This window comes from Phoca vitulina, unplaced genomic scaffold (genome assembly GCF_004348235.1).
Source record: "Phoca vitulina isolate PV1807 unplaced genomic scaffold, GSC_HSeal_1.0 scaffold78, whole genome shotgun sequence".
NCBI classification, from domain to species: Eukaryota; Metazoa; Chordata; class Mammalia; order Carnivora; family Phocidae; genus Phoca; species Phoca vitulina.
Window position 1 is genome coordinate 2,081,767 of NW_022589781.1, and position 24,816 is coordinate 2,106,582.

Here is a 24,816-nt window from a genome sequence, read left to right on the forward strand (position 1 = left end):
TGCGTTCTTCCCAATGACAATAATTCACCTCCGAGGTTCTCAGGAAATACTCAGAGCTTGAGTCCGTGAGAACAGGCAAGACTCTCACGACAGCCTCCCCAGGGAGCCCCATTTTGCGTGCTTCCCTGTGGGCCAGGGAGCTGAGGAAGTCATCTCTGCATCCTTGGGAATACGGTGTTTTAAAATGTACATGCCAGGAAAGACGACGTATTTGGAAGTAAGGTTATGATAGATTTGTTTTATTATTATGCTTTCCATTAACTTGTGCCTCTGGCTGAAACCTCAGCCTGTCTCCCATCATGTGCATTTTTTTCATTTCTGAATTTCCATTTTACCTTCAGTTTCATTCATGTACTTTAATAGTAAATTGTCTCGTTTTTCCACGAGCATATTTCATCTCCCTTAAGAGATTTTTGTATCTTACACAAAGCACACATAAATAGTGATATAATTCATGTTCCGTGAAATTCACCCTGTGAAGTGTGCGGTGCAGTGGTTTTAGTAACTTCATGGGGTTATGTAACCAGCACCACAATTCCAGAACATTTCCATCACCCCAGATGGAAACCCCGTACTCTTGATCAGTCATTCCCGCCCCCCTGCCCCAGCCCCTAGCAACCACTAATGCGCTGTCTCTGTGCCCTTGAGTGTTCGGGACGTGTCCTGTTTGTGTCTGGCTTCTGTCACTCAGTATAATGCTGTCAAGGTTCATCCGCGTCGCCACGCGTCTCCACATTGCAGTCCTTTCTGTGACCGGATACTATTCCGTTCTCATGGGGTGGATTTCCAAGATCTGTTTCTGGACTGCTTGTTTCTCATGGCCCCCGACTAAAGTTGGGGCAGCGTTGGGGCCCCAGAAAAGCACGACGGAGGGCATGCTTGCTGTACACGTCACAGCAGGGCCCCGGGAAGCGGTGGCGCCTTGTGTTCATCTTCCCAATTTCATCGTTGGCTCCTTAAAATACCAATTTTATTGTGCACATGGTACATAATCATTGTAGAAAATTTAAGCATGGCTGAGCTCCCAAAAAGTCACTTCATAATGTTCTCACCATGGCATCACTGCTGTTACTTGGTGAATATGGTTCCAGACTTTCTGTGCGTGGGTTGCCCGCGGGTATATGTGTGTTCCATGTTCCCGTTTGTGGAAAAGGATGTGGTGAACAGTCTTGTAACAAAACAGTGCGAAACCGACACATTTTCGAAAATTTGTGCTTTTTCCTTCTACAATGTTTTGGTATCGGATGCTGGAAACTTCTAAGATTTAACAGTTTTATTTTTTATCTTTAAAAATTCATGAATTATAGACCCAGATTGTTCTCTGCAGGACTTAGTTGATAGAGTCAACTAAAATGTCTTTTTTAAAGTAAAATTTTCAACATGCTAATACAACTTTAAACAAAACAAAGCAAAACCAGCTTCACCTTGTTTTTATTTCATTTTTTAGGGAATTAAATTACATTTTTTAAGAATTTCTTTATCCTTTTGGAGCATAGCAGATTTGTGAACAGAGATAAAAGGAAGGTGGCCACGTGAAGAATGCGTGCACCTGCTTTTTCTCAGATTAATAGGATGATGAGTTTAGCTGGCCCTCTCTTTTGATCCTCTTTCTGATTTTTTTGCTAGTCTTTCAAGTAAGAAGAGAATTGATATTTATTGAGAAAATCCCTGATTCACTTCCTCTATAAAATTTTAAATAGGTATAAATTATCACACTAAAGCCCATAATTGTGGCCAGATTATAACTTAAAAGATTTTAAATTATAAGTGATATATTAGTGTAAGTGATATTGAACTTGGGGACATACTTATGTGTATACATTTAAAAGTGGTTGAAATGGGTTTAAAAGTTTATCTCAAAGTTAGGATGCCTTTACGTTGTTTTACTCATAATGTTCTAGGAGGGAGAAGAGGCAGTTACAAATATTGTGGCCGGCAGCGGCAGCGGGGACCGGGGGTGGTTCTTGTCCACCCGGCTGTGGCGTGGGTGGGGGAGGCCCCTCCACGGTCACTTAGTGTGAAGTGTCCCCCTTCTGGCCATATTGTTGCCACTGTGCGGTGGTGGCCAGCGAAGAAATTCATCACACTTGACAAATTCTCTTTGTCATGCAAGAAGTAGAATAATCACTCGGAGAAAGGACGCAGCTGAGGGTGGGCTGTGGCGCGTTGGCCGAGGGCAGAGGCTTTGTGGGCTGTCCTGGCGGAGCTCCCCACTGGGCCGTGGACACTGGTCTGGAGAACGGTCATGGTCAGTATTGCCCCACCAGTCCCCTCTCTGCTGGCCAGTCCCATCCATTCACTCTGCCTGTTAGGACTCGTGCTGGAATGAAAGTAGACACCCCTTGCGCCTAGCCTTCTGTCTTCGGCCCCGCTGCCTCTCCGCGGTGTTAGGGCCCACCGCCGTGGTCGGCTCTGCTGTGCTGGGTCTGCGCCCTCCCTCGGGGTCTGGTCTGGGCCGTCCGTGCTTCAGGGCAGCCGGCAGCCTCTGAGTGCCACGTGTGGGGCCGAGGGTCAGTTCTCTGGCCACTTTTTGGAGACCCTAAGTTCACTGGACTTTGTTGAGACAGTCTGTCCACTTGGTCTCTGGGGCCCTGCACTCCTTCGGGTGAGTTTCTCTTTTCTTGTGGATGGCCTCTCTCAGTCCTTTGCTGGGTCCTCGTCGTCCGGGACGTCGACGTCGTGCGGCCGGCTCCAGCCCAGCCCTCACCCTGTCCTGTCTGCCGTCCCTAGCTGATCTCGCCCAGCCTTGGGCTCCAAGGCCTCTGTTTGCTCCTGTCGTACTTTCGAGTCCATTCCGGTGTCTGGTGGGTGGCTCCGAGTTGCCCCGGAGGCTCCCCCGGCCAGCCCCCTCCTCACCTCCGTGCGACGCTCAGCCCGGTGCCGAGGCAGCAGGTCCAGGCTCACGCCAGTCGCTCTCTGCCTTCATGTCCACCCGCTGTCCATCAAGCACGTCTCTGGCTCTGCTTTCATAATAATCCACATCTAGCCGTTTGATCACGTCTGCCGTCACCTTCAGCCTGGGCCCCCTCCAGCTCGGGTGCTGCGTTTCCTCTCAGCTGGGCGTGCACGGCCGTCCCCTGGATCTGCTCCCACGGCAGCCACAGTGTTTCAGATGACATCACTTCACGCCTCAAGGACCTCTTTAAAAAAAAATTGAAATATGACTCCCGTACCACCACTCTGAAGTGTGCACTCTGTGGGTTTCGACTTCGCACGGTTGTACTACCCTCACACTAATTCCGGCGCGTCTGTCGCCCCAGGCGAAGCGCCGGAGCTGTTAGCAGTCACTCCCCCAGCCCCTCCGGCAATCACCAATGTCTCTGTCTCTTGATGATTTGCCTCCAGTGGGCTCTTCAGCTAAAGTCCAGATCCCTTGCTCTGGCTTCTGAACAGTGGTTCCCAGACCAGCGGCATCCACGTCACGTGGGAGCTTGTTAGAAATGCAGCATCTCGGCCCCCTTCCCGGATCCACTCGGTCAGAAACTGAGGGTGGAGCCCAGCCGTCCATGGTTAACAACCCTCTGTCCATGCCCCAGTTTGAGCACCAGGGGCTCATGACTCCCCTCGAATCCTTTCCCCCTGCTGCCTCTCTGTGGACCCTGTTCTCCCCCAGACGTGACAAACCAGACCCCTCCTCAAGGCCCTTATGTGTGCTGTCTCCTTAGCTCGGCTCATGCTTTGTTCTGCTTAGCTGGCTGCCCTGGAGCCCTCCGGAACCTCACCGGTGTGGACGTCCCTGTGTCCGCGTGCGGACGGGAGGACTGATGTCCCGAGCACCTCTAGCTGCCCCTGTAGATGCACTCTGCACCCTTCTCCTCCCTGCCCTGGGCTCCCAGCCGCGGGCTTGTGCACGCCGCACCCGCGTCCCTCTCCACGCAGCCCCCTCTGTTTTGAACTTTGTGCTGTGTGCTGTATTAGCTGTTTATTACCGGTAATTTCCACAGTAGGACTGAGTTCGTAGAGCAGGCGGCCTGTACGTACTGAGTGGAGGGAAGAAGCAGCAGGATGGCGGGCTGGGGTGAGCACAAGAACCGGGAGGACTCTGCTCTCGTTTCCATCGGAGTGTCCGGCGGTGCTGTGCGCCGCGTGCTCTCCACACTTCTCGACACACAGAGGGAGACTTGCCGTGAAAGTAAGTCCGAGGGGAGTCTGTGCGGTGCAGGACTAGCTATGGGACTCGTTCACCCATGAACAAGGACTTACTGCATGCGTGCTGCGTGCCAGGCCGCACAGTCCACGGTGCTGAAGAGACAGCCCCCTGGACTGTGTGGAGTGTATGTTCTAGAAGGGACCACGGAGGATAAGACCAGGTTAACTAAGTGTAAGTGTGGTGTGTGAGGGACCGTGCCAAGGAGAGCACAGAGCGGGGAAGTGCGTGCGCGTGCGCACGTGGTGTTGGGATTTGGGCAAGGGCGGCCAGGGACGGCCTTGCTGGGACGGTGGCACTTGAGGGCAGACCTGCAGGGCCCAGGGGAGCAGTCAGGCTGGCTGCAGGCGGAGTAGGGCGGCCTGTGCACATCGCAGAGACGGAGCCGATTAGGAGAGGAGACCCGGAAAGGGAGTGGGGGCAGGTGTTGGCGTGGGCAGGTCACGAGTCCGCTAATCCAGACCAGCTCCCCCTCCCTCCCCGGCTCCCCCGCACCTGATGCAGCGCAGAGCGGTCCCGCCTGTCCTCCTGAATTCACTCTGTGTCTCCTGAGCTGTGCAGCTCACATGTAGCACTGCCTCCCCCCGCTTTTGTCACGAGATCTTGTCTTCTACAGAATCCAGCCTTTCTTACTGCCTTTGTTCCGGCCCTTGCTCCGTGCCAGCTGCTGGCTGCAGCGTGCGCGTTGTTGTGGAAAGGTCGGCTTTGACCCTGACGCCCGAAGTCGGTGGCAGTTCTCAGGGCGGAAGACTTTTACTTTGAAGACGGGGACTGAGGCTCAGAGAGGTGATGTGCTGTCCCTAAGGCGGTCTGGCTAATTATTAACAGGTCTGGGGGCAGAGCCCAGACCTCCTGCCCGGGACTCAGAGCAATGTTACACTGCCCGCCTGCAGGCCTGACGACTACATTAGGACGGTCCCGTCTCCCCGTCAGTCAGCACCGCACGCATCCTCACACACGGAAGGTAGAAATGCACCTGCCGCCATTCACGCGATGCTGTGCGTTTTGGGGGAAAGGTAATCTTAAACAGAACACATCTCTCTTCATTCTTATTTGTCATTGTACTTGTAAGTAAACGAAGCTGTTATTTTCCAGAAAGTAAGAGAACAGATCTCTATTAGAGTTTGGGTTACCGTGGTTACAGAGAGCATTTCCTAATATTTTCCTGCTGTAAGGAACAGCCTGGAGAGTAGAGAATGGGTCAGAAGAGCAGAATTGACCCTGTCGTTTTAGTAGCCAAGTCTTTCGCTTCCGTGGGTCTTCTTCATTTGTACAGAGAGTAATGCTGGCCCTGCTTGTCTGGGGTTGGTGTGAGTTTCTGAGCTGTGTGTGTGGAAGCTCTCTGGAGGGGCCCGGGGGCCGGGGGGTGCTGGGACCCTTGTGTGCGGCACAGACACTGTCTGCGGCTTTGAGGCGTTGAACTTCAGACAGTGTTGGGGTGCGTGGGGAGCATGGAGGACCACTGGAATACCAGAGTGTAAATTGTTGAGGTCTGTCATGAAATGGGCCCTAGGATCTGCCAGAGCCGCAGCAGGGTGCAAGTCTGTGAGCTTAGTGAATCTTTGTTATTTTTTCCAAGTGATTTTTGTCAAAGCTTTATGATTTCTGTGTGGTTTTTAAGTGCAGCCTTCCTGTCTGGTTGAGGCCTGGAACGATGTGTCTTTATTAATATGGTTTGTTGGGAGGGGAAGGACCGGATAGAATTAGCTTGAAAGCTGCTCAGCTCGTCCTGGGAAGCTGTACGGTTTTTTCCATGTTTTATTTACTGTTTCACCGGTATCCACTGTGTTAATTTTTCTGGGTTCCCCACTTCGTGTTCTCATGGTCTGGGCGACTCTCCATGTTGCACGTGTTCCTGCAGGTTGGGAGCTTTGATGTAAGAAGGGAGGACGCGGTGACCTTAAGAAAACGCGGTGGGGGGTGAAGGAGGAGCTGCAGGGTGCCTGGTGCTGAGCCTGCTCACCTTGGGGGGGGTGTTCTCCCCTGTTGGCCCCTCCTCTCACTGATCGCACCCCTGCGGCACCCAGCCCGACCACTTAGCGGGCGTCCATCACTGTCCCTAACCAGGCGCTGCCTTTTTGCAGAGAAGAGCCTAGTGTAGCTCTGTGGGGGTGGGCAAGGAAGTCTGAGCTAGAGGGGGGGCCCGTGTCGTCCCGAGCGCAGTGCAGGTCCTGCTCATTCTGCCCTTTTGTGGCCTTAAAGCCCCAACTTTTCCCAGTGTCGGCGGCTTGTTAATCGTTGTTACAGAATGTGTGCTGGTCCAGAGTGGACCTGCCAAAGCCTTGGCGTTCTCCTTTTCTGAGAAGAATTACTCTCGCGGGATGAGTGCTCCCGGTGGGATTTCTGTCAGACTGTGTGTGTTTTATCCTGATACATGTGGGCCCGCTGAGTTGAGCGAACACACGGGGTTCCCTGCCTCCGTTGCCGTCTGCCGTGTATTTGCTGTCAGTTTCTCCAGCACTGGGAATTCACATTTTGGGGGGATAATTTAATTGGCATGAAAGCTTGCTCTCTTTACTCTCAGTGTTTTTAAGAGACAACGTCTATTTTAATAGGAGAGAGATGGCTAGTGAGCTGGAGAGTGAGGTCTTCTGTCCGGTTTATATTCTGTGTGAGGCTGGCTAAGTTTTAGCATCACAGCCCGTTGCTTTGCTAACACCTTGTTGATAAAGACTTAGGCTGTAATGTAGGTATTTAATTTGATTAAAACATTTTAGCCTGAAAAGTACGATGTTTTGGGGCACCTGGGTGGCTCAGTCATTAAGCGTCTGCCTTCGGCTCAGTCATGATCCCGGAGTCCTGGGATCGAGCCCCGCATCAGGCTCCCTGCTGAGCGGGAAGCCTGCTTCTCCCTCCCCCACTCCCCCTGCTTGTGTTCCTGCTCTCGCTTTGTCTCTGTCAAATAAATAGATAAATCTTAAAAAAAAAAATACATTGTTTTGAATAGGTGGTCTATGCGCCTGGTGTAAATATTAGAGTTCCCTCCAAGGTGTGTCTCCTGGTTCCCACCCACCCTCAGAGCAGCACGTTCTTAGGTCTCCCGCCGAAGAGGCCGTGTAGACAGAAGGGTGTGCGCAGATATCCCCGAATCTCCCTCACAAGATTGGTAGGAGGCCGTTTCTAGGGTGGGGCTGGCACCTACGAGGAACTGTGTAAGTATTTAACAAGTACAGTGTCCGGGCAAGACTTCGTTTGGCCCTCTGTGTGAACTGGTTTGCCCGAAGCCCGAGGACCCCGGGGGGCTCTGCAGGCACTGCTGGCTGAGGGGCCGGGCCGCCGCCCCGCTCCTCGGCTGGGGCTCTGGGAAGGGAATGCGAGGTGACTGGAAAGTGAAAGCGCAGTGTGGACGCTGACAGCTGCGGTCTCTGTCTCTGTTGCAGATGTTTCTCACCGTGTACCTCAGTGACAACGAGCAGCACTTCACCGAGGTCCCCGTGACCCCCGAGACGATGTGCAGAGACGTGGTGGATCTGTGCAAAGAGCCCGGCGAGAGCGAGTGCCATCTGGCCGAAGTGTGGTGTGGCTCTGGTACGAGACCCGGCTCGGGAGGCTGTGTAGACGTGGCCGCGGGCAGTGCGCCTGTGGTCCGCGGAGAAACCGGGGACTCGCCCGAGCGTCAGGGCGCGGCGTTCTCTCTCCAGCTTCGCTGTGACGTAGGGCGCCTTCCCGCTCTCGTCCTTCCCTTCTCTGCAGTACAGCGAGGACGCTGCCTTGTGAAAGGGCAGGTGGCCCAGCGGGGCAAGCTTCTGGGCCTGACCTGGAACATGCTCCGGGAGCATTTCCTGTGCGCTTGCACCCCGCTGAATTAGAAATGTGAGGTGTCCTGATTGCCTTGCCCTCTCCAAGGTTTTGTAGGTTTTTAGGGAAAGCTACTCAGTGTTGAGTTACCATGGTGGCAAAAGGCAGTGGTGAAATCATAGGCATTATTTTAAGCTTTGAAATCAGTCCTTCACTCTAGTTCTTTGGAGCTCTAAAATGGGACAGCCTGGTCTTTTTCTGGCCCCTGAGGAGTTTGTAGATGTGTGAGTAATTTTCCATAATTTCTGCCTTGTTCCTGCACAGCCAGAGTGACCTCCCCCTGCTTCCTTCCCTCCTCCGGGGGTGACAGGCGTCCCAGCGTGGGTTACACACTATGTAAACTGGGTCCTCACCATTCACAATCCCTGCCTGCAGCCGAGCTCCCTCCCTACCAGGCCGAGACATCTTCCTCCATCTTTGGCCGACTTTCTTACTGTTGGGTGTCCTGGACGATCTTGTGCTCTCTCCCTGGATCGCTTACTTCTTTTCCCTTCACAAAGGAGCTAGATTAGACCATTCATATAAGGAAACCCAAATGATCCTTTTCAAGTGAAAATGTGATAGTCTGACTTTCCACTCCTCTGTGGCTTTCTCGTTTCCCGAGGATAAAATCCAGATTTCTGATGTTGGGTTGTGAAGTCTCTGTTGTTGTCAGGCACCATTCTCCTCGTCCTGCAGCTTCCCTGCTGTTCCCGAGTGAACTCCTTCGCACCGTAGGGCCATTGGCGCGAGCTCTCCCCACTGCCTGCATTGCTGTCCAGGTGTTGCCCCCTGGACTTGAGCTGGAACGTTCCGTCCTCCAGGAGAGACTCTGCTGGAGCGTGCTTCTACAGTGGCCGTGAAGCCACCCTGATTTAATCCTCTGGGTTTTGTGTGTCTCTTAGTTTACTGCCTCCTGAATCCCTGTAGCCCAAACACCTGCCCTGGGACGTAAATTCCCTAAGAGGAGAGGCTTGTGTATGTCGTGCGTCGGCGTGCCCAGCTCAGGGAGAGGGCCTGGCGTCTGGTGCTGCTCCACGAGTCCGCCCTGAGGGACTCAGTGCACGGCCGGATGCTCTGGCCACTGCCTTCATTCGGCAGGTCTCCTTGCTTCACACTTTACGGAGGGGATCCACAGCGCCCGTTGGGAGTGAGGAGGAGGCTCGGAGTCTCCTGGGAGCTCCTGCTTCTACCTGTTCTTTTCTCCTCTCAGTGTCTTGCTCACTTGAGGCCAGTAACCTTTACTCTGTGATGATGTTGAGAAGATTTTGTTTCTTCTCACTTTTTTAGTTAAAAAAAAAAAAAAAGACCGTACCTGAATGTGTTCTTTTTTGTAGAAGAGGAACTGATGTGGACAGAATGAAAGCCTTTCCCCGTGCCCGTCCCTGATCGCTCAGTGTAGCCGCTCAGCATAGCAAAGAAACTCTCAGACTTTTTTCTCTGCGTTTACAGTTGTAGGAATAGTTTTGTGTGTTGTTTCTCTTTCTGTTTTTTCTTTTTGTAAATAGTATCATACATATCAGCATCCTGCAATTTGCCGTTTAACCTTACAGTCCAGCTTAGAGGTGTTTTTCAGATTAGTATGTGTAATTCTATGTCATTATTTTTTATTTTTTAAATTTTTTTGAGAGAGAGAGCGTGCAGGCAGGGGAGGGGTGAAGGGAGAGAGAATCTTAAGCAGATTCCACGCTGAGCGCAGAGCCTGACGTGGGGCTCAATCCCACGACCCTGAGATCATGACCTGAGCTGAAACCAAAAGTCGGATACTGAACTGACTGAGCCACCCGGGCACCCCTCCACTCTTGCTTTTATAAATGCTGCAGTGAAAGTCCTTTTAGGAGCCTCTTGATCCATGCAACTGTTTCTCTGGAGTAGACACCATGAAGTGCAATTGCTTAATTAAAGGTTCACACACTTTAAAATTTGACGTGTGGTGCCAGATTGCCCTCCACAAAGGCTGTCCGCTCAAACTCCTACCCATTATTTCTGAAAGAATCTTCTGTCAACAATTGATAGGATAATATTTGAATTTTTGCTGAGCTGGTAACGGAGGTTGCCCATTGTTTCATTTTTTATTGGCCATTTGGATTTCCATTTTTATATACTTAATTTTTTTAAACTTTCTTTACATTTTCAGTAAGCTTCACACCCAAAGTGGGCCTGGAGCTCCCGGCCCCGAGCTCAAGTCTCACGCTCCTCTGACTGAGCCAGCCAGGCGCCCCTGGGTTTCCATTTTTAAAATACTGTTTCTCCGTAGGCTTTGTTCATGTTTCCCTTGGCGTTTGCCTCTTGACTTGTAGGCATTCAAAAGCAGAAACAACTCTCCTGGATCCCAGGCCTGTTGTGTGATTTAAAAGGATCCTTTCTTTACCGCAGGGCTGTAAACCTACTCTCCTGTTATGTAATGCTGTAAGTTCGAAATAATTTTCCTTCCCTCCCCCATTAAGTTTTGTGACTCGTGTGAGTTACGGAGCGAACTGCTTGTTTCCTGAACGGGCCGTGAATTGTCTGAAGTGCCTTATCGAACGGCGGTTTCTTGCTTACTGGCGTGAAACGTCCTGCATGCCACGTTAGATCGCATACAGAGTTAGGTTTCTGTGAGCTTTTGTCCGTTACTTTTGTCTTCTTGTTTATGACAGAACCACGGGGTTCTGATTACTATAGTTTGAGAATTTGGTAAGTGTAAGGCAAGGGCTTTTATTTCATTGTTCTGCTTTTCCAAAAAATATGTGAGCTATTCTTCCATTTTTTTTTTCTTTTTCAGATAAATTTTAGAAAGGCCTTGAAAGGTTCTGTGAAAAGTCCTGTTGGGACTTTGGTTGTAGTGAATTCCTAATTCGTTTGCGGGTTGTTGCTATTATGCTGTGATTAGGAGCAAGGTCTTGGGTCTCAGAATCCTGTCTCTGTCATTTAGTAGCTTTATAACCGAAACTGTCCGCAAGCCTCCCACGTAACCCCGGGCAGGATGGCTGCGGGTGGACAGGCACTGTTTGTAGGGCACCTGCAGGACCTGCAGGGCGTGTGTGCGTGTGCACAGGTGCGTGTGTGTGTGCACAGGCGTGTGTGAGCGTGCACATCTGGAGCCTGGCTCCACCTCCTCTGTGCTCCCGGAACGTGCAGGGGAAGGTGTGTGCGTGCACGGGCGCGTGTGAGCATGCACATCTGGAGCCTGGCTCCACCTCCTCTGTGCTCCCGGAATGTGCAGGGGAAGGTGTGTGCGTGCACAGGCGTATGTGAGCGTGCACGGGCGCGTGTGTGCATGCACAGGCGTGTGTGAGTGTGCACCGGCGCGTATGTGCATGCACGGGCGTGTGTGAGCGTGCACGGGCGTGCGTTTGGTCAGGAGGTGGGAGGTCTACTCAGAAGTTCTGTTAGGGGGTGTCTGTCGGCTTACCCTTAGTAAGGGTGGAGCCAGGTTCCAGGTCCCCTTCTGGGGGGTCTTAGTCGGAATTTCTCTGGTTTAGGGACGAGGAGGGGCACCTCTGTCACCTCCGGGACGGCGAGCAGAATGGTACTTTGTTGTGGCTGAGTGGACTGAGCTCAGGCCGAGTCCGCAAACCCGGCTACTCCGTTCTCTGCCCATTGGTGACTTCAGGTGCTGGCACGGTGGCTGTGATTACCAGCAGTTGCTCGGCCATTTCTTAGGCTCGTTCAGCGTTCTGCTAGTAAAGCTTACAGACAGCGCTGGAGTGCCTCTGATTTTTTTTTTTTTAAGATTTTATCTATTTATTTGAGAGAGAGAGAGCACAAGAGGGGGGCAGAGGCAGAGGGAGAAGCAGACTCACTGCTGAGCAGGGAGCCCGATGCAGGACTCGATCCCAGGACCCCAGGATCGCGACCCAAGCCGAGGGCAGACGCTTAAGTATCTCTGACTTTAAGCAGTTGCATCCTCGAACAGGTAGGTTTGGTTTTTATATCCAGATTCTTGAGGTTGGAAGATATTTCGAGGGCAGCTTAAGATACATGATTTCTCTTGAAGTTCCCATCTACTAGAGTATCCTGTGTTCTTCCTTTTGTCTCGAGAGAAGTTCCACAACTGGCAAGCTCCCTGGAAGACGGGCCAAATAGATACACAGTTGGCCCTTGAACAGTGTGGGGGTTCAGGGCACCAACCCCTGTGCAGTCAGAAATCCACACAGGACTTCCAACTCCCCCCAAACTTCACGCCTTACAGCTTAGTGTTGCCTCGAAGCTCTGCTGACCACGTTTTGTATGTTGTGTGTTATATTCTGCGTTCTTCAATCGAGTTTGCTAGAGAGAAGAAAGTGCTATTAAGAAAATCGTGGGGCGCCTGGTGCCTGTCAGTCAGTCAGGCATCTGACTCTTGGTTTCAGCTCAGGTCATGATCTCAGGGTTGTGAGATCGAGTCCCATCTTGGGCTCCATGCTCAGCGAGGAGTCTGCTTGAGATTCTCTCCCATCTCCCTCTGCTCCTCCCCCACCCCACACATGCTCTAATATATATATATATTATGTATATGTATATATATATACATATGTATATATGTATATCTTTTTTAAAGAAAATCGGGGCCCTTTTTTCTTTAAAAAAAAAAGAAAGGAACAGAAAATACATTTCAGGACTGGACTGTATTTATCAAAAAATTCCCATATAGGTGGACCTGGGGTGGGTCACACCCATTCTGTTCAAGGGCCAACTATATTTTCAGTGAGGTAAATAGCCTTTTGTTTGGAAGTGGGTATATCTGATTTTTTTAACATAGTTTATAGAATTATAGTTTAAAAATAGCCTAAGAGATAGTAGGACTAGACTTTATTTAAAGATTTTATTTAGAGAGCACATGTGCGTGAGCAGGGGGAGGGGCAGAGGGAGAGAGAATCCCAAGCCAACTCTGCAGTGAGTGAGCCTTGAATGGTGGGGCTTGAACTCATAACCTTGACATCATGACCGAGCCGAAATCAAGAGTCTCAGATGCTCAACCAACTGAGCCACCCAGGCGCCCCTAAGCTATTTATTTAGAAAGTTATTTTTAATTTCTCGTTTATATTTAGAGAACCCTAGAACGTTCGAGTTAGAAGGGACCTCAGAGGCCAGTAGTTTACAGAGACTTCTGAAACCCCCGGAGTTCAACGGCGAGCGTGTGGCCAGTCAGGAGCACTGAGTTAGACTCCCGCGCCCCTGACGGCTGGCCCAGACGCATTCCCCTTTCCGGTGCCCACTGGGTCGACACCGACTGTGTGTGTGGGAAATCTGTGGTGCTTTATTTCTAAGGGCTCTTTTAATGAGAAGAAAGCATCTAAGATGCTCAGTATTTCCTACAAGCAGAATTTGCATGAAGGATGGATAGTAAATGCTCTTTCTTGTACATGCAAATCATGTGATTTCTGTTTGTTTCCTTTAGAACGTCCGGTTGCTGATAATGAGCGGATGTTTGATGTTCTGCAGAGGTTTGGCAGTCAGAGGAGTGAAGTTCGTTTCTTCCTTCGTCATGAACGGCCCCCCGGCAGGGACACAGGTGGGTAGCATTGTGTGAATCCGAGCAAAGCTGTGGACTTCGACTGCACACATTGGAGGAGTGGGGGGAGATCAAGAGCCAGGTGACGTGAGGGGTGCAGGACAGGAAGGGACATGGAAGTGAGAGGACAGACCAGCTTCTAAGACCTGACGGTCTCGGAGAAAAGGGTGCAGTGTCCCTTGATTTATTTTGTTTGAAGAGGAGAGGATCGGGTGGAAAGGAGTCCCTAGAGCAGGAGGCTGAACTGTGGGAGAGGGGATGTGCTCCTGAGAAGGTGTGCCCTCAGCCCGGGAGACAGGGTCCTGCGCTCGGGGGGAGCTGAGCGAGAGAGAGCTGAGCCTTGTGGGATCAGGTGGAGGGGCTTCTCGTCTGATGGCTTTCTCTGGGGTGGCCATGAGGTAGGAGGGTGTAGAGGCCAGCGTGAGCTGTTGTGGGGAACGGGTGAGCGTCTGCGAGGGGGGCCAGGCTGCTGGGGGCCCCGGGAGACCACAGACCCCGAAACCAGGGGGCATTCCCTCCAGCCGTGCTTGGCAGCCTGGACAGTTGTAAGAAGATGGTTGGATTGACCCAGGGTTGGGGTTTTGCTGGCCCAATTCAGAGGAGGGCTAGTGGACGGGGAGAGGAGGCCGTGGGCAGGACGGCGTCAGCTGGTGGGAAGGGGGAAGAGGGGGGCGGCAGGGAGACGGAGGGCAGGGGAAGAGGCTGCAGTCTCGGGCTCATGAGCAGGTGTAGTGAGAGGAAGTTAGGGTCAGAAAGGAGAACATCTGAATTTAAGACTGCAGAGGGAGAGAGAGCACTTCTAGGTGATGAGGGCCCCATTTGGGCCATGAAATGAGCTGGAATTAGAGGCTGAGAGGCCAGCTTTGGATGGAAGTCACGTGGGACGGAGGACACGGGAGTCAGGTGCTCACACCTGTGGGGACTGAGGGTTCTCACCAGAGTGTGTAGACGAGGGAAGGAGGGAGAAGGCGATCGGTGCTATGCGGTGGAGGAGCGGTGGGCTGGGAGAAGCTGGACCCTGAGGGTGCAGCCATCCCAGGGACCCCGCAGCCTCGTTTCCAGTCACATCTGTGGGGAAGCCACTCATTGAGCAGGATTACTAGGTATTTCTCAAAATGGGAGAACTTTTAAAATGGGAAGTTGAGGATTTGTGACCTCAGCACATAGTTCTTGGGAGCAGGAATGTAGGTAACAGATGTTAATTATCGTAACACATCTCAGTTTTATTGCTTTAATATACATGTCCACATGGTGGCCGGCAATTAGAAATTATTAAATAGTGGCGTGACTTAGTGTGGACTCTCCTGCAGGGAGAGGCGCTAGCGCTCGGGTGGCCTGGCCTGTCGGAGGCCATGTGCATCACTGGTGTCTCTGATTTTACTTTACATCGGCACTTATTTTTTCCCTAAGCTGCTGCCTTTGTAATTTTAAATGGGCATCTGCGTCACATTTTTATTTTGTCCTTTGTTGACATTACTGCATACATTCTCTTGGAAGAAGCTGACTTGGACCTGTTCACCTCCCAGTTCTCGTATCTTCTGTATACGTAGCGGCTAAATTATTCAAGAGCCTCAGCAGGGCCGTCTCAGTGTGTCTGTAAGGTGAGAAATACAGTCTGAAGATGCAGCTGTGTTCACAGCGTCCCAAACACCAGTGCCACACGGTGTTTGAACGGGGACACAGCAGCGTCCGCCCACCCAGCAGGGTGGGAGCCTTTCCGCGCAGACCGTGGATGAGGGTGGGCCTGCCGCACTCTCGTCCCCAATTAGCCAGGACCTGTGCTGAGCGCCGATATGCGCGATTTCTCAAGCTCCCGGCACCACGCTGATGCCCTGGACGTGCTCCAGCTGGTTCAGGGCTCTCTCTTTGAGGCAGCAAGGAAATCAATAATTCCTAAATGGTAGATTTTTTTTTTCTTGCAGAAATGTGACAGATTACCTGAGCTTTGTCGTCAGAGAATTGAACAGTATTTTAAAAATAAAGCTAATGCATTCGAGATAGGTATGTGTGTCATACCTGGCTCTGAGGACAGACCTTTATTGGCATGGGAATCTGTGCTAAGTAGGTATAATAGATGTTTAATTCAGAAGAAATTTTAATCTAAAACTTCTTAGGAGATAATGCGTTTGCTAATCTCTGGGAAGTACAGGTTAGGTTAACTTCATATGTTTAAAAAACTTTTTGATGTTAATTTCTAACAACGTATCAGTTTAAATTAAGACTATTTTCCTTTTATGATGCAGCACGTGGTACTGAGAGACCCATATTTTGACTTGAAAAATTCTTTTTAGCCAAAACAGAATATACAGTGTTTTCCAGTTAGTACCTTCCAGTAGCTAAGAAAAACGGAAAATTTTTGCTGAAATAAACGGGGACGTACTTCGTAGTACTCACGGATTACCATAAAATGCTCTCAATAAACCAGATACTCAGAACCCCTCTGTTCTATCTTCAGTTACTTTTCTGTGTAAGTTACAAGCATGGTTAATGAGCTCAAGGATAGACTGATTTAATTTTCACTTGTTCCTTACAGAGGAAGTTCTTGGTTTCACCGCTGAGTAGCTAGAGTACGAGGAGGGGTGGCTGGGCGTGGATGGTGTGCAGGACCCGCCACCTCGCGGCTCTCCCGGGAGCAGTTAGCGCGCAGTACTGTCTGGTGCTGACTGGTCCCCGTTCCAAGTGAGGTTTTCCAAAACAGGCAGAGATATGAGACCTTCACTCCATTGCTGTGAGAAAATATTTTGTTTACCGTTTGCTTTCTACTTAAATACCCAGGAGCAAGAATCCCAGAGCTCAGAGCTGAGCCAGTACTTACAGGATTTGCTAGCTCTAGTGTTAATGCATCGTTTTTGAATTTTGTGCTTAGTGAGTGGACCACGGTCTCAGGATCCAAGTTTAAAGAGAAATGGTGTGAAAGTCCCTGGTGAGCACCGAAGGAAGGAGAACGGGGTAAGTGTTGGTGCTGGAGCTGCGGGGGCCAGTCGAGCAGCTGCTCATGTAACGTTTTCCTCTTGCCCTTGCTACTTTGTTGCTCACTGCTTATGAAGCATGGCCCTTGCTACTTTGTTGCTCAGTGGGTTATGAGGGAGGGCCGCTTTTTAATTTCTACTGTTTTTAAAGATTTATTTATTTGAGAGAGGTGGGAGGAGAGAGGGAGTGCGCACAGGAGAGTGGGTGTACGCATAAGCAGGGGGGAGGGGCAGAGGGAGAAGGAGACTCCCCGCTGAGCAGGGAGCCCGATGCGGGGCTCGATCCCAGGACCCTGAAATCATGACCTGAGCCGAAGGCAGACACTTCAGCCCAGGTCCCAGCATGCCCTGCTTTTTAAAGGGTTGTTTCAAATGTATTTCCTACAAAGGATTAATTTTAATGATCTCTGCTTGGCTGACTATTGAGAGCAGTTAGATGCTGGATACACTGCAGATTCAGAGCAAAACAAATGGTGAATGAGGTTAAGGGAGAATTTATTTTTTATGATTTTATTTTTTGCTATAATCACTTTAGTAAAATGAAAAAGTACATGTTAATGTTCTTGCTATTGCATGTGAATTTTAACAAGTATCTTTGGGGGGTACCTTATAGACATTTTCTTTTCAGAGCTCAGAATTTTTAATACTGTTAGGGATTAGCTGTGTCGTCTTCCCCAAAATCCAGGGTGAATTTATGAGAGAATCCAGGCCATTTGTTCGTGTTCTGCCTTTCCCCAGATTCTCCTTGTTTCTCTTCTGAGATCCTACAGTTTTCCTACAGGGATGAAAAGCTCCTATAAGTGTGACCAAAACCTGGTCTTAGCCATTGACAGGATTTGCGTGCATCTTGACACTGTATCTGTCCCCTCACTGGGTTTTATGGAAGTATAATTGACCTATCACAACGGCACATGGTTTGAGTACACAATTTGGTCAGTTTTCACACGCACATACACCTGTGAAGCCAAGGTAGTGAGGATATCCATCATCCCCAGAGCTCCCTCGTGTCCTTCTGCCTCTTCCCCATCCTCAGGGACCCTCTGGGGGGTCCACTTTCTGTCACTACAAATTAGTTTTATTTTCTGGAATCTTACATACACGGAGGCATGCAGTATATAGTCTTTTTGTCTGAATTTGCTCAGCATCATTATTTCGATCCATCTCATGTGTATCAGTAGTTGGTTCCTTTTTATTGCTGAGAGGCCTTTGCTTGTCCAGATATAGCTTGTTCATCCGTTTCTCTCTTGATGGTTATGGGGGTTGTTTTTCAGCTTTTGGTCACTCCGTATCAAGCGGTAATGAATATTTGGGTACAAGTCTCTGTATGGACATATTCTTCTATTTCTTTTGAGTAAATACTCGGAGTGGGGTGCAGGGTCACGTGGCAGGTGTGCGTTCACTTTTTAAGAAGCTGCCAGGGGCGCCTGGGTGGCTCAGTCGTTAAGCGTCTGCCTTCGGCTCAGGTCATGATCCCAGGGTCCTGGGATCGAGCCCCGCATCGGGCTCTCTGTTCAGCGGGGAGCCTGCTTCTCCCTCTCCCACTCTGCCTGCTTGTGTTCCCTCTCTCACTGTCTCTCTCTGTCAAATAAATAAATAAAATCTTTAAAAAAAAAAAAAAAGCTGCCAAACTGTTTTCCAAAGTGATTGTTTTATTTTACATTTTCATCAGAGTTCCAGGTTTTCCACATCCTTGCCAACATTTGGTAGGGTCAGTCCTTTCAATTTGGGCGAGTAGGCTTCAGTGTGTATTTCTCTAATGCCCGATGATGTTGGTGTGTTTCCATGAGCTTATTTGTGAGTCGTGTTATCTTTTTTGGTGAGGTATTTGTTCAGATCTTTTGTTCATATTTTTCTTTGTTGGTTTGTTTGCTTTCTTAGTACTGGGTTCGAGAATTCTTCCATATTCTGGATCCAGGTCCTTTATTAGGTATATGATTTGCAAATATTTTCCCCAGTCTGTGGCTTGTTCTTAATTTTGGTAAAGTATAATTGCTCAATTTAGAAGTTTTGTACTGTTACTTTACATTTGCATTTTATGATCCGTTTGGATGTGATAGTTCAAGTTTTGTCCATGGATAGATGGGTATCCAGTTGATGGAGCCGTGTGTTGAAAGGACTCTTTGTCACTTCAGTGCCTTCGTACCTCTGTCGGAAGTCGGTTGCCTGGTCTGTCTGTGCTCTCTGCTCTTCTGGCTTGAGATCAGCACTACCTGTGTTGGGCCCCGAGGCAAGCTAAGTCGTGTAGTCAGGTCGTGTGAGGAACATGGTGTGACTGAGCACCACGCTTTACCGCCGTTCATTCAGGCCTTCTTTTCTCTCGGGGCTACAGGTTTCCAGGGTGCGGGTCTAGTACATCTTCTGGTAAATTTATTCCTCAGTATTTTGTGGGTTTTATGCTACTGTAAATGGTATTTAAAGTTTTTTTACATTTCTAGTTGTTAACATAAGAGATATAGTGGATTTTTGCATAAGGATCGTTTATCCTGCAATCTTGCTAAAAACTTCTTAGTTCTGGTAGCTCCTCTGTGGATTCCACACCATTTTCCTCACGGATGACTGTGTTGTCTGTCCTTTCCAAACTGGGTGCAGCTCACGTCTTTTTCTTGCCCTTCTGCACTGGCTAGAACACCATGGGCCATGCTGAACAGAGTAGACGTCTTGTTTGTTCTGATAACTCCATTTGTCTTGAATTTCCTGATGCTAGTGCAGTATTTTTAAAGGTCGTTCCGATGCCTATATTCTGGGTTAGCTGCCAGTGCGTCAATATCATATTTAGTGTGATCCAGCGTTATTTTTCTAATAAAATTCAGTCCAGAACAAGGTAATTCTAAATTGTTCCATTTCAGTCACAGACTATTGAGACTGTTTAATTTTTACATTTATAACTTAAAAGAGTGTTGGTCTGTGTATTAGTATGTCTTCCATTGAAACTTAATAAGTCATTGTGGGGATATTAATATAAAAATTAGTGGTCTCTTTCATGTTATGGAAGAAAACTGGCTAATTGTGTCCCGAGGGGCTCAGGGGAAGCTTCCACACTTCTGAGGGAGGGGTCTCTGTCCATGCTCGTCTTGCAGCTGGATTCTTTGTGTTCTCACGCGTAGGTTCACAGCCCCAGGATGGATCTGACTCTTGCCGAGCTTCAGGAAATGGCCTCTCGCCAGCAGCAGCAGATCGAGGCCCAGCAACAAATGCTGGCGACGAAGGTGAGGTCCTGTAAGGACTGGACAGGCCCCTCTGTGGGTGCGTGTGTAGAGCTGTCTCCGTGCCACCCCGTTAAGCCGGTGACCTCAAGATACAGGTTGATCCTGTCAACCCACAGGTTACCTGCTTTGTGGCGCTTTCTTCTCTTTACCACAGCATTTTGTAGAAATCCTTACATCATCCCAGTTGCTCAGGATCTCCTGACCCCTGGTTCTGATCACAGTTAACCACGTTATGTCGTGCTTGGGAAAACAGGAAAGGCCTAAAGAACCCTCCGACTTTGCTAGAGGGAACTGCTCTGGGCTAGCCTCATCCTGAATTCCTACTTGTGACGTCGACCAGTGTTAACACTGTCCCCTTCTGTCGTGTGGCACCGATAACAGGCTGCTTGCCTTTATTTGAGACATCCTGCCCCCACAGACTAATCCTCATCTCGGCCTCTCCGTTACCGTCCACACCAGTCTCCCTGTTGTTTCTCCCGCCAGCCATAGGCCGTGGTCTGACCCAGATGTCCCCACACTTCCTCCGTAAAGGCTGGTGGTCAGTACTGTGGGCTTTGCAGGCTTCTTAGCGTCGCGGTCGTGGCACAAAAGCTGCCACAGACGTAAGCTCGTGGGTGGCTGTGTGATGTATGAAAACGGGTGGCGGGCTGGCTTTCACCCGCCACCCTGGGCTGAACACCCGTGTCTGCAGCGGACCACGCCCAGGGTGACTGTAAGTTCACCGGAGCCGGGGTGGACTGTGGTGCAGGGTCCCCGGCAGCATGCCCCGTGGCCTCCATGTAACACTCGCCGGGTTCCCGTGGGTCCGTTTCTGTCTCTGACGCCAGGCACCAGCATTTTCAAAATCAGGTGGAGTAGCACTGCTTCTCAAACTGGAATGTGCATGCGAATGAATCCCCTCGGGGTTGTGTTAAAAATGCATATTCTGGTTCAGTAGGGCTGGGGTCTGAGATTGTGCATTTCTTTCTTTCTTTTTTTTTTTTTTTTTAAAGATTTTATTTATTTATTTGACAGAGAGAGATACAGCGAGAGAGGGAACACAAGCAGGGGGAGTGGGAGAGGGAGAAGCAGGCTTCCCGCTGAGCAGGGAGCCTGATGTGGGGCTCGATCCCAGGACCCTGGGATCCTGACCTGAGCCGAAGGCAGACCTTAACGACTGAGCCCCCCAGGCGCCCCGAGATTGTGCGTTTCTGACAAGCTCCCTTGTGATGCTGATGCACTGTTTCTTGAGTATCAGGGACATAAATTGGAAGTAAAAAGGCTGAGTAATAGAATACATCTTTAACCTCAGGGTCTTATTTTGAAACTGTTTTTGTGTTATTTATGTTTCAGGCATATTAATCTGAGAAGTGTACCCTTGATTATAAATTGTGTGGCTCTGGTACTCACTTTTTTTTGAAGTTTTCATTTATTTATTTGAGAGAGAGATACTGAGAAAGAGCACAAGCAGGGAGGGAGAGGCAGACTCCCCGCCGAGCAGGGAGCCCGACATGGTACTCGATCCCAGGCCCCCGGGATCATGGCCTGAGCCGAAGGCAGACTAGGAACAGAATGTTACATTGTAGGTTTCTGAGGGCTGAGGGTTCTTCAGCTCTTCGCTAAGTGTGTGTGCTGAGTGTATGCTAGCTATCTAAGGTTCTGTGCCCTTCACATCTCATTTACTCCTCACCGTGGCCCTATGAGGCTCTCCATCACCCTGTTTTTAGCCGAAGAAGGCGACCCGTGTCCTTGGTGAGGGTCTCAGAGCTCGGGTTGTGAGTCCAAATCTGACTGCAAAGCCGCCTTTATAGTGAGTGCCTCCCGTTTCCGCGTGAGCTTGTCCTAACTTCATAGCTGCCCCTCACGAGAACCAGCTGTGGAGTCACTGTTCACCTGCTGCAGAGGAACCACTGGGAATAAAATTGCTCCTTCCTGGGTCTTTCCCCCAAGAGAAAGTCAGGTTGGGGCCTGGAGGCTGTGTCTTTCACTCCTGTCCAAGGTGGTTCAGGGGCGGCATGCAGGATGGCTGGTTGCCCCCCACCTCAGCCTCTCGGCTGTGCTGGGGTTCGTTTGGGGCTGTGATACACCTGTTGAAAAGGGTAGGCCTGATGATGGCTTCCATCTTTAGGAACAGCGCTTAAAGTTTTTGAAACAGCAAGATCAGCGTCAGCAGCAACAAGCTGCTGAGCAGGAGAAGCTCAAGAGGCTGAAGGAGATGGCTGAGAACCAAGAGGCTAAGCTAAAGAAGGTGCGCGCCCTGAAGGGCCACGTGGAGCAGAAGAGGCTGAGCAACGGCAGACTTGGTGAGCCGCTCCCGCAGGGCCCTGCCAGCGCGTGAGGCTCCGCGGGGGGACGCGGGTGTGTGTGTGTGTGGGGGGAGCTGGGCAGACGCGGAGACGCGGGTACCGGGCACTTAGAGCACTGCGTGCTGAGTGACAGTAAGCCGAGGCTGTGCGTGTAGTCAACTTTAGAATCAAGCTTTTTCAAAGCCTGATTCCCTGCAGTTTTAATGCTCTTGGTGCCTGTGAATTGGATTTAGCTGCTGGGTGTTTCATTATATTTTAATTTAATTTTTATTTTTTTGGTGGGCAGCAAAGCAAAGTTTATTGAGTGATAGTACAAAGCTCCCGAACAGGAGAGGGTTGCCCTTTGCTGCTGGGTGTTTAAGACAAGGTTTTCACGTTACCTTTGGAAAAATGTACTAGTAGGGTTTTTATTTTTTTCCTCTTTCTAAATACTTTTGACTGAAAATTTGATGAAGGCAAAGATTTTTATTCATATAATAGGTCCCTCTGTTATAATGCCATTTTAATTAAAATTTTTGTGATTTAATAGCTGCCTCTACCACTGTAAAACTGAGGTTAAAAGTTCTAAGTAAATTTCATTGTTTCTAAAATCTGGAGCTTAATAATATTTATAACACAAATTCTGCTAGAGATCTATTCAGAGGGAGGCATGGACATTTAGAAATGTCTCTGTGGATTTCAGTTGCTTGTAAAAGAAATAGGTTGGTTCTAGGACATTTCTGAAAAACGTCTGTACTTTTTGTTAGGAAGTTTGTTGTAAAGCCCGGTTGCCTGGGAGTGCTCCTTTCTCATTTTTCTTTTCAACTGTTGTTGCTTTTCTCGTTCTCATTCTAGTGGAGGAGATTGAGCAAATGAATAGTTTGTTCCAGCAAAAGCAGAGGGAGCTCGTTCTGGCCGTGTCCAAAGTGGAGGGGCTGACCAGACAGCTGGAGATGCTCAAGAACGGCAGGATGGACGGCCGGCACGACAGCCGTTCCGCCGCGGCTGAGCTCGACCGGCTCTACAAGGAGCTGCAGGTGCGGCCCGCTCCAGGGGCACAATCGCCACGGAAGTGGCTGCCAGGGCGGGATTTCGGTTTCTTTTCCTTAAAGTGGGGGGTGGGGGGGACCTAAACCCCAGAGAGTCCAGAATAAACTTAAGAGCACCTGATACAGGAAATTGGCGGCATTCCTTATGACCGCAGCTGGTGGGCTAACAGTTTTAAACCATAAGATGGAAGTGTGGACAGGTGGAGGGACTGTACATCTTTAGGAATTATGTAATAGTCAAGCATGTGATTATCTGAGAAGTTTTTCTTCCTGCCCCTCGGCTCCCCCCCATTTTATTCAGTTACGGAACACGTTGAATCAGGAGCAGAATGCCAAGTTGCAGCAGCAGCGCGAGTGTCTGAACCAGCGCAATTCAGAGGTGGCGGCCATGGACAAGCGAGTTAATGAGCTGCGGGACCGGCTGTGGAAGAAGAAGGCGGCACTGCAGCACAAGGAGAGCCTCCCGGTAGGTGGCCGCTGGCTGCCCCGCGGGTCACGTGCGCCGCGCCCGGGTGCCCTTTGGGCAGAGGGCCTCCTGCTCGGGACAGAGCAAGGGCCGCCGCTCCGGCCGGGGGGGCTGGTCTGCGGCGTCTCCTATACGTGGGGGGCGAGACCCTGAAACTAATGAGCAAGTGTCACGGCCTCTTCTGGCTGGGATGCCGTCAGACTCGTCACGCTCCCGTGCCTCTCCCTAAGGTCTCATCTGATGGGAACCTGCCCCCGCAAGGGCTGCCGGCGCCTAGTCGCGTGGCTGCGGTGGGCCCCTACATCCAGTCGTCCACGATGCCCCGCGTCCCTTCGAGGCCCGAACTTGTGGTGAAGCCCGCTCTGCCGGATGGCTCCTTGGCCACGCAGGCTCCGGAAGGGCCGCTCAAAGTACACACACTGCCCAACATGCGATCTGGGGCCGCCTCCCAGACTAAAGGTAAAACGGGTCACTTCCAGCCCCTCGCACAGTGTATTCTCCCCGTCCTCACCGTCATTACCCCCAGGTTGGGGTTTTAAAAAAATGTATTTCTCTCCCTTGTTCATGTTTAAATCCTGAGAATCTCCTTGTGGTTTTTGCTAGCGCTGTGATACGTTTCTTAACGCTAAATAATGCAGTTCTGTTTGGGAAATGAGATGAAACATGATATTTCTGCAATGAAGGTAGTTTTGAATTCCTTCTTGTTAATGAGGACATTTTTATCTGATGTTAATAACTCGACCCCTTTTCCTTTTGTGTGAAAACACCGCGTACGTGGTAGTGGTGTCATCTTAACAGAAGGCGAGCCGGTGAGTGCATTCTGCTGATGGGTGGTGCTCGCTGTGCGTACGTGCTTACGCAGGAGACTTTGCTTGCTAGCACTTTGTAGAATGAAGGTGAACCTTCTGGAAGCTCACAGTGACCATAACAGAAGCGCCTTGTGTTAGTGGTCTTGGCGCCGTGTAGTCCTCGGTGTGTGGGGAGGTGCGAGCCAGAGTTTCGGGACAGGAGTTGTAGATGAAGGGAGGCTTGTAGGAGAAGCGGGACGAAAACGTCCTCTTTCAGACCCCTGCAAGAAGAAATAGCAGCCAGTCACTGTCACATGCAGAAGATGGCTAGCTTTACAGTTGTGATTATTTTGCCGTAATTACCAGTGTGAAGCGATAGAGCCACCGGGTCTGGATTTCATTGCAGGAAGAACTGCTTCTGTTTTGTTCCTGTTAGGACAGAGCTAGGGCTTTGACGCTTCCCTATCTGTGTAGAGAAAACCCGCGCAGAGCGCGCCCACCTGTGGGACTGGTCGGCGTCCACATTTCTGCCTTTTTGTTGTGTGTGCGTCACTGGTGCGTAAGATATGCCCTGAAGCCCTTGGTCTGCGAAACTGGAAGTTGTTTTCTGATGATGACAGTGACGGTTTTGTACCAGTAAGAAGCAGGGTATCCTCCCTGGTTCGAGCAGATTT

The 24,816-nt window shown here is 50.2% G+C and overlaps 1 protein-coding gene across 6 annotated transcripts in view; it reads left to right on the forward strand.

Moving 5' to 3' along the window:
- Positions 1-24,816, forward strand: part of TP53BP2 (tumor protein p53 binding protein 2) — a 54,271-nt gene that overhangs the window by 13,936 nt on the left and 15,519 nt on the right. For 4 of the 6 annotated variants that reach the window (XM_032393928.1, XM_032393930.1, XM_032393934.1 and 1 more), the window contains exons 2-9: positions 7,528-7,675; positions 13,287-13,400; positions 16,267-16,349; positions 19,474-19,575; positions 21,683-21,857; positions 22,695-22,876; positions 23,190-23,354; positions 23,585-23,813. In XM_032393928.1, the coding sequence (XP_032249819.1) occupies positions 7,528-7,675; positions 13,287-13,400; positions 16,267-16,349; positions 19,474-19,575; positions 21,683-21,857; positions 22,695-22,876; positions 23,190-23,354; positions 23,585-23,813 (1,198 nt within the window). The other 2 variants (XM_032393932.1, XM_032393931.1) reach the window with 2 other exon arrangements.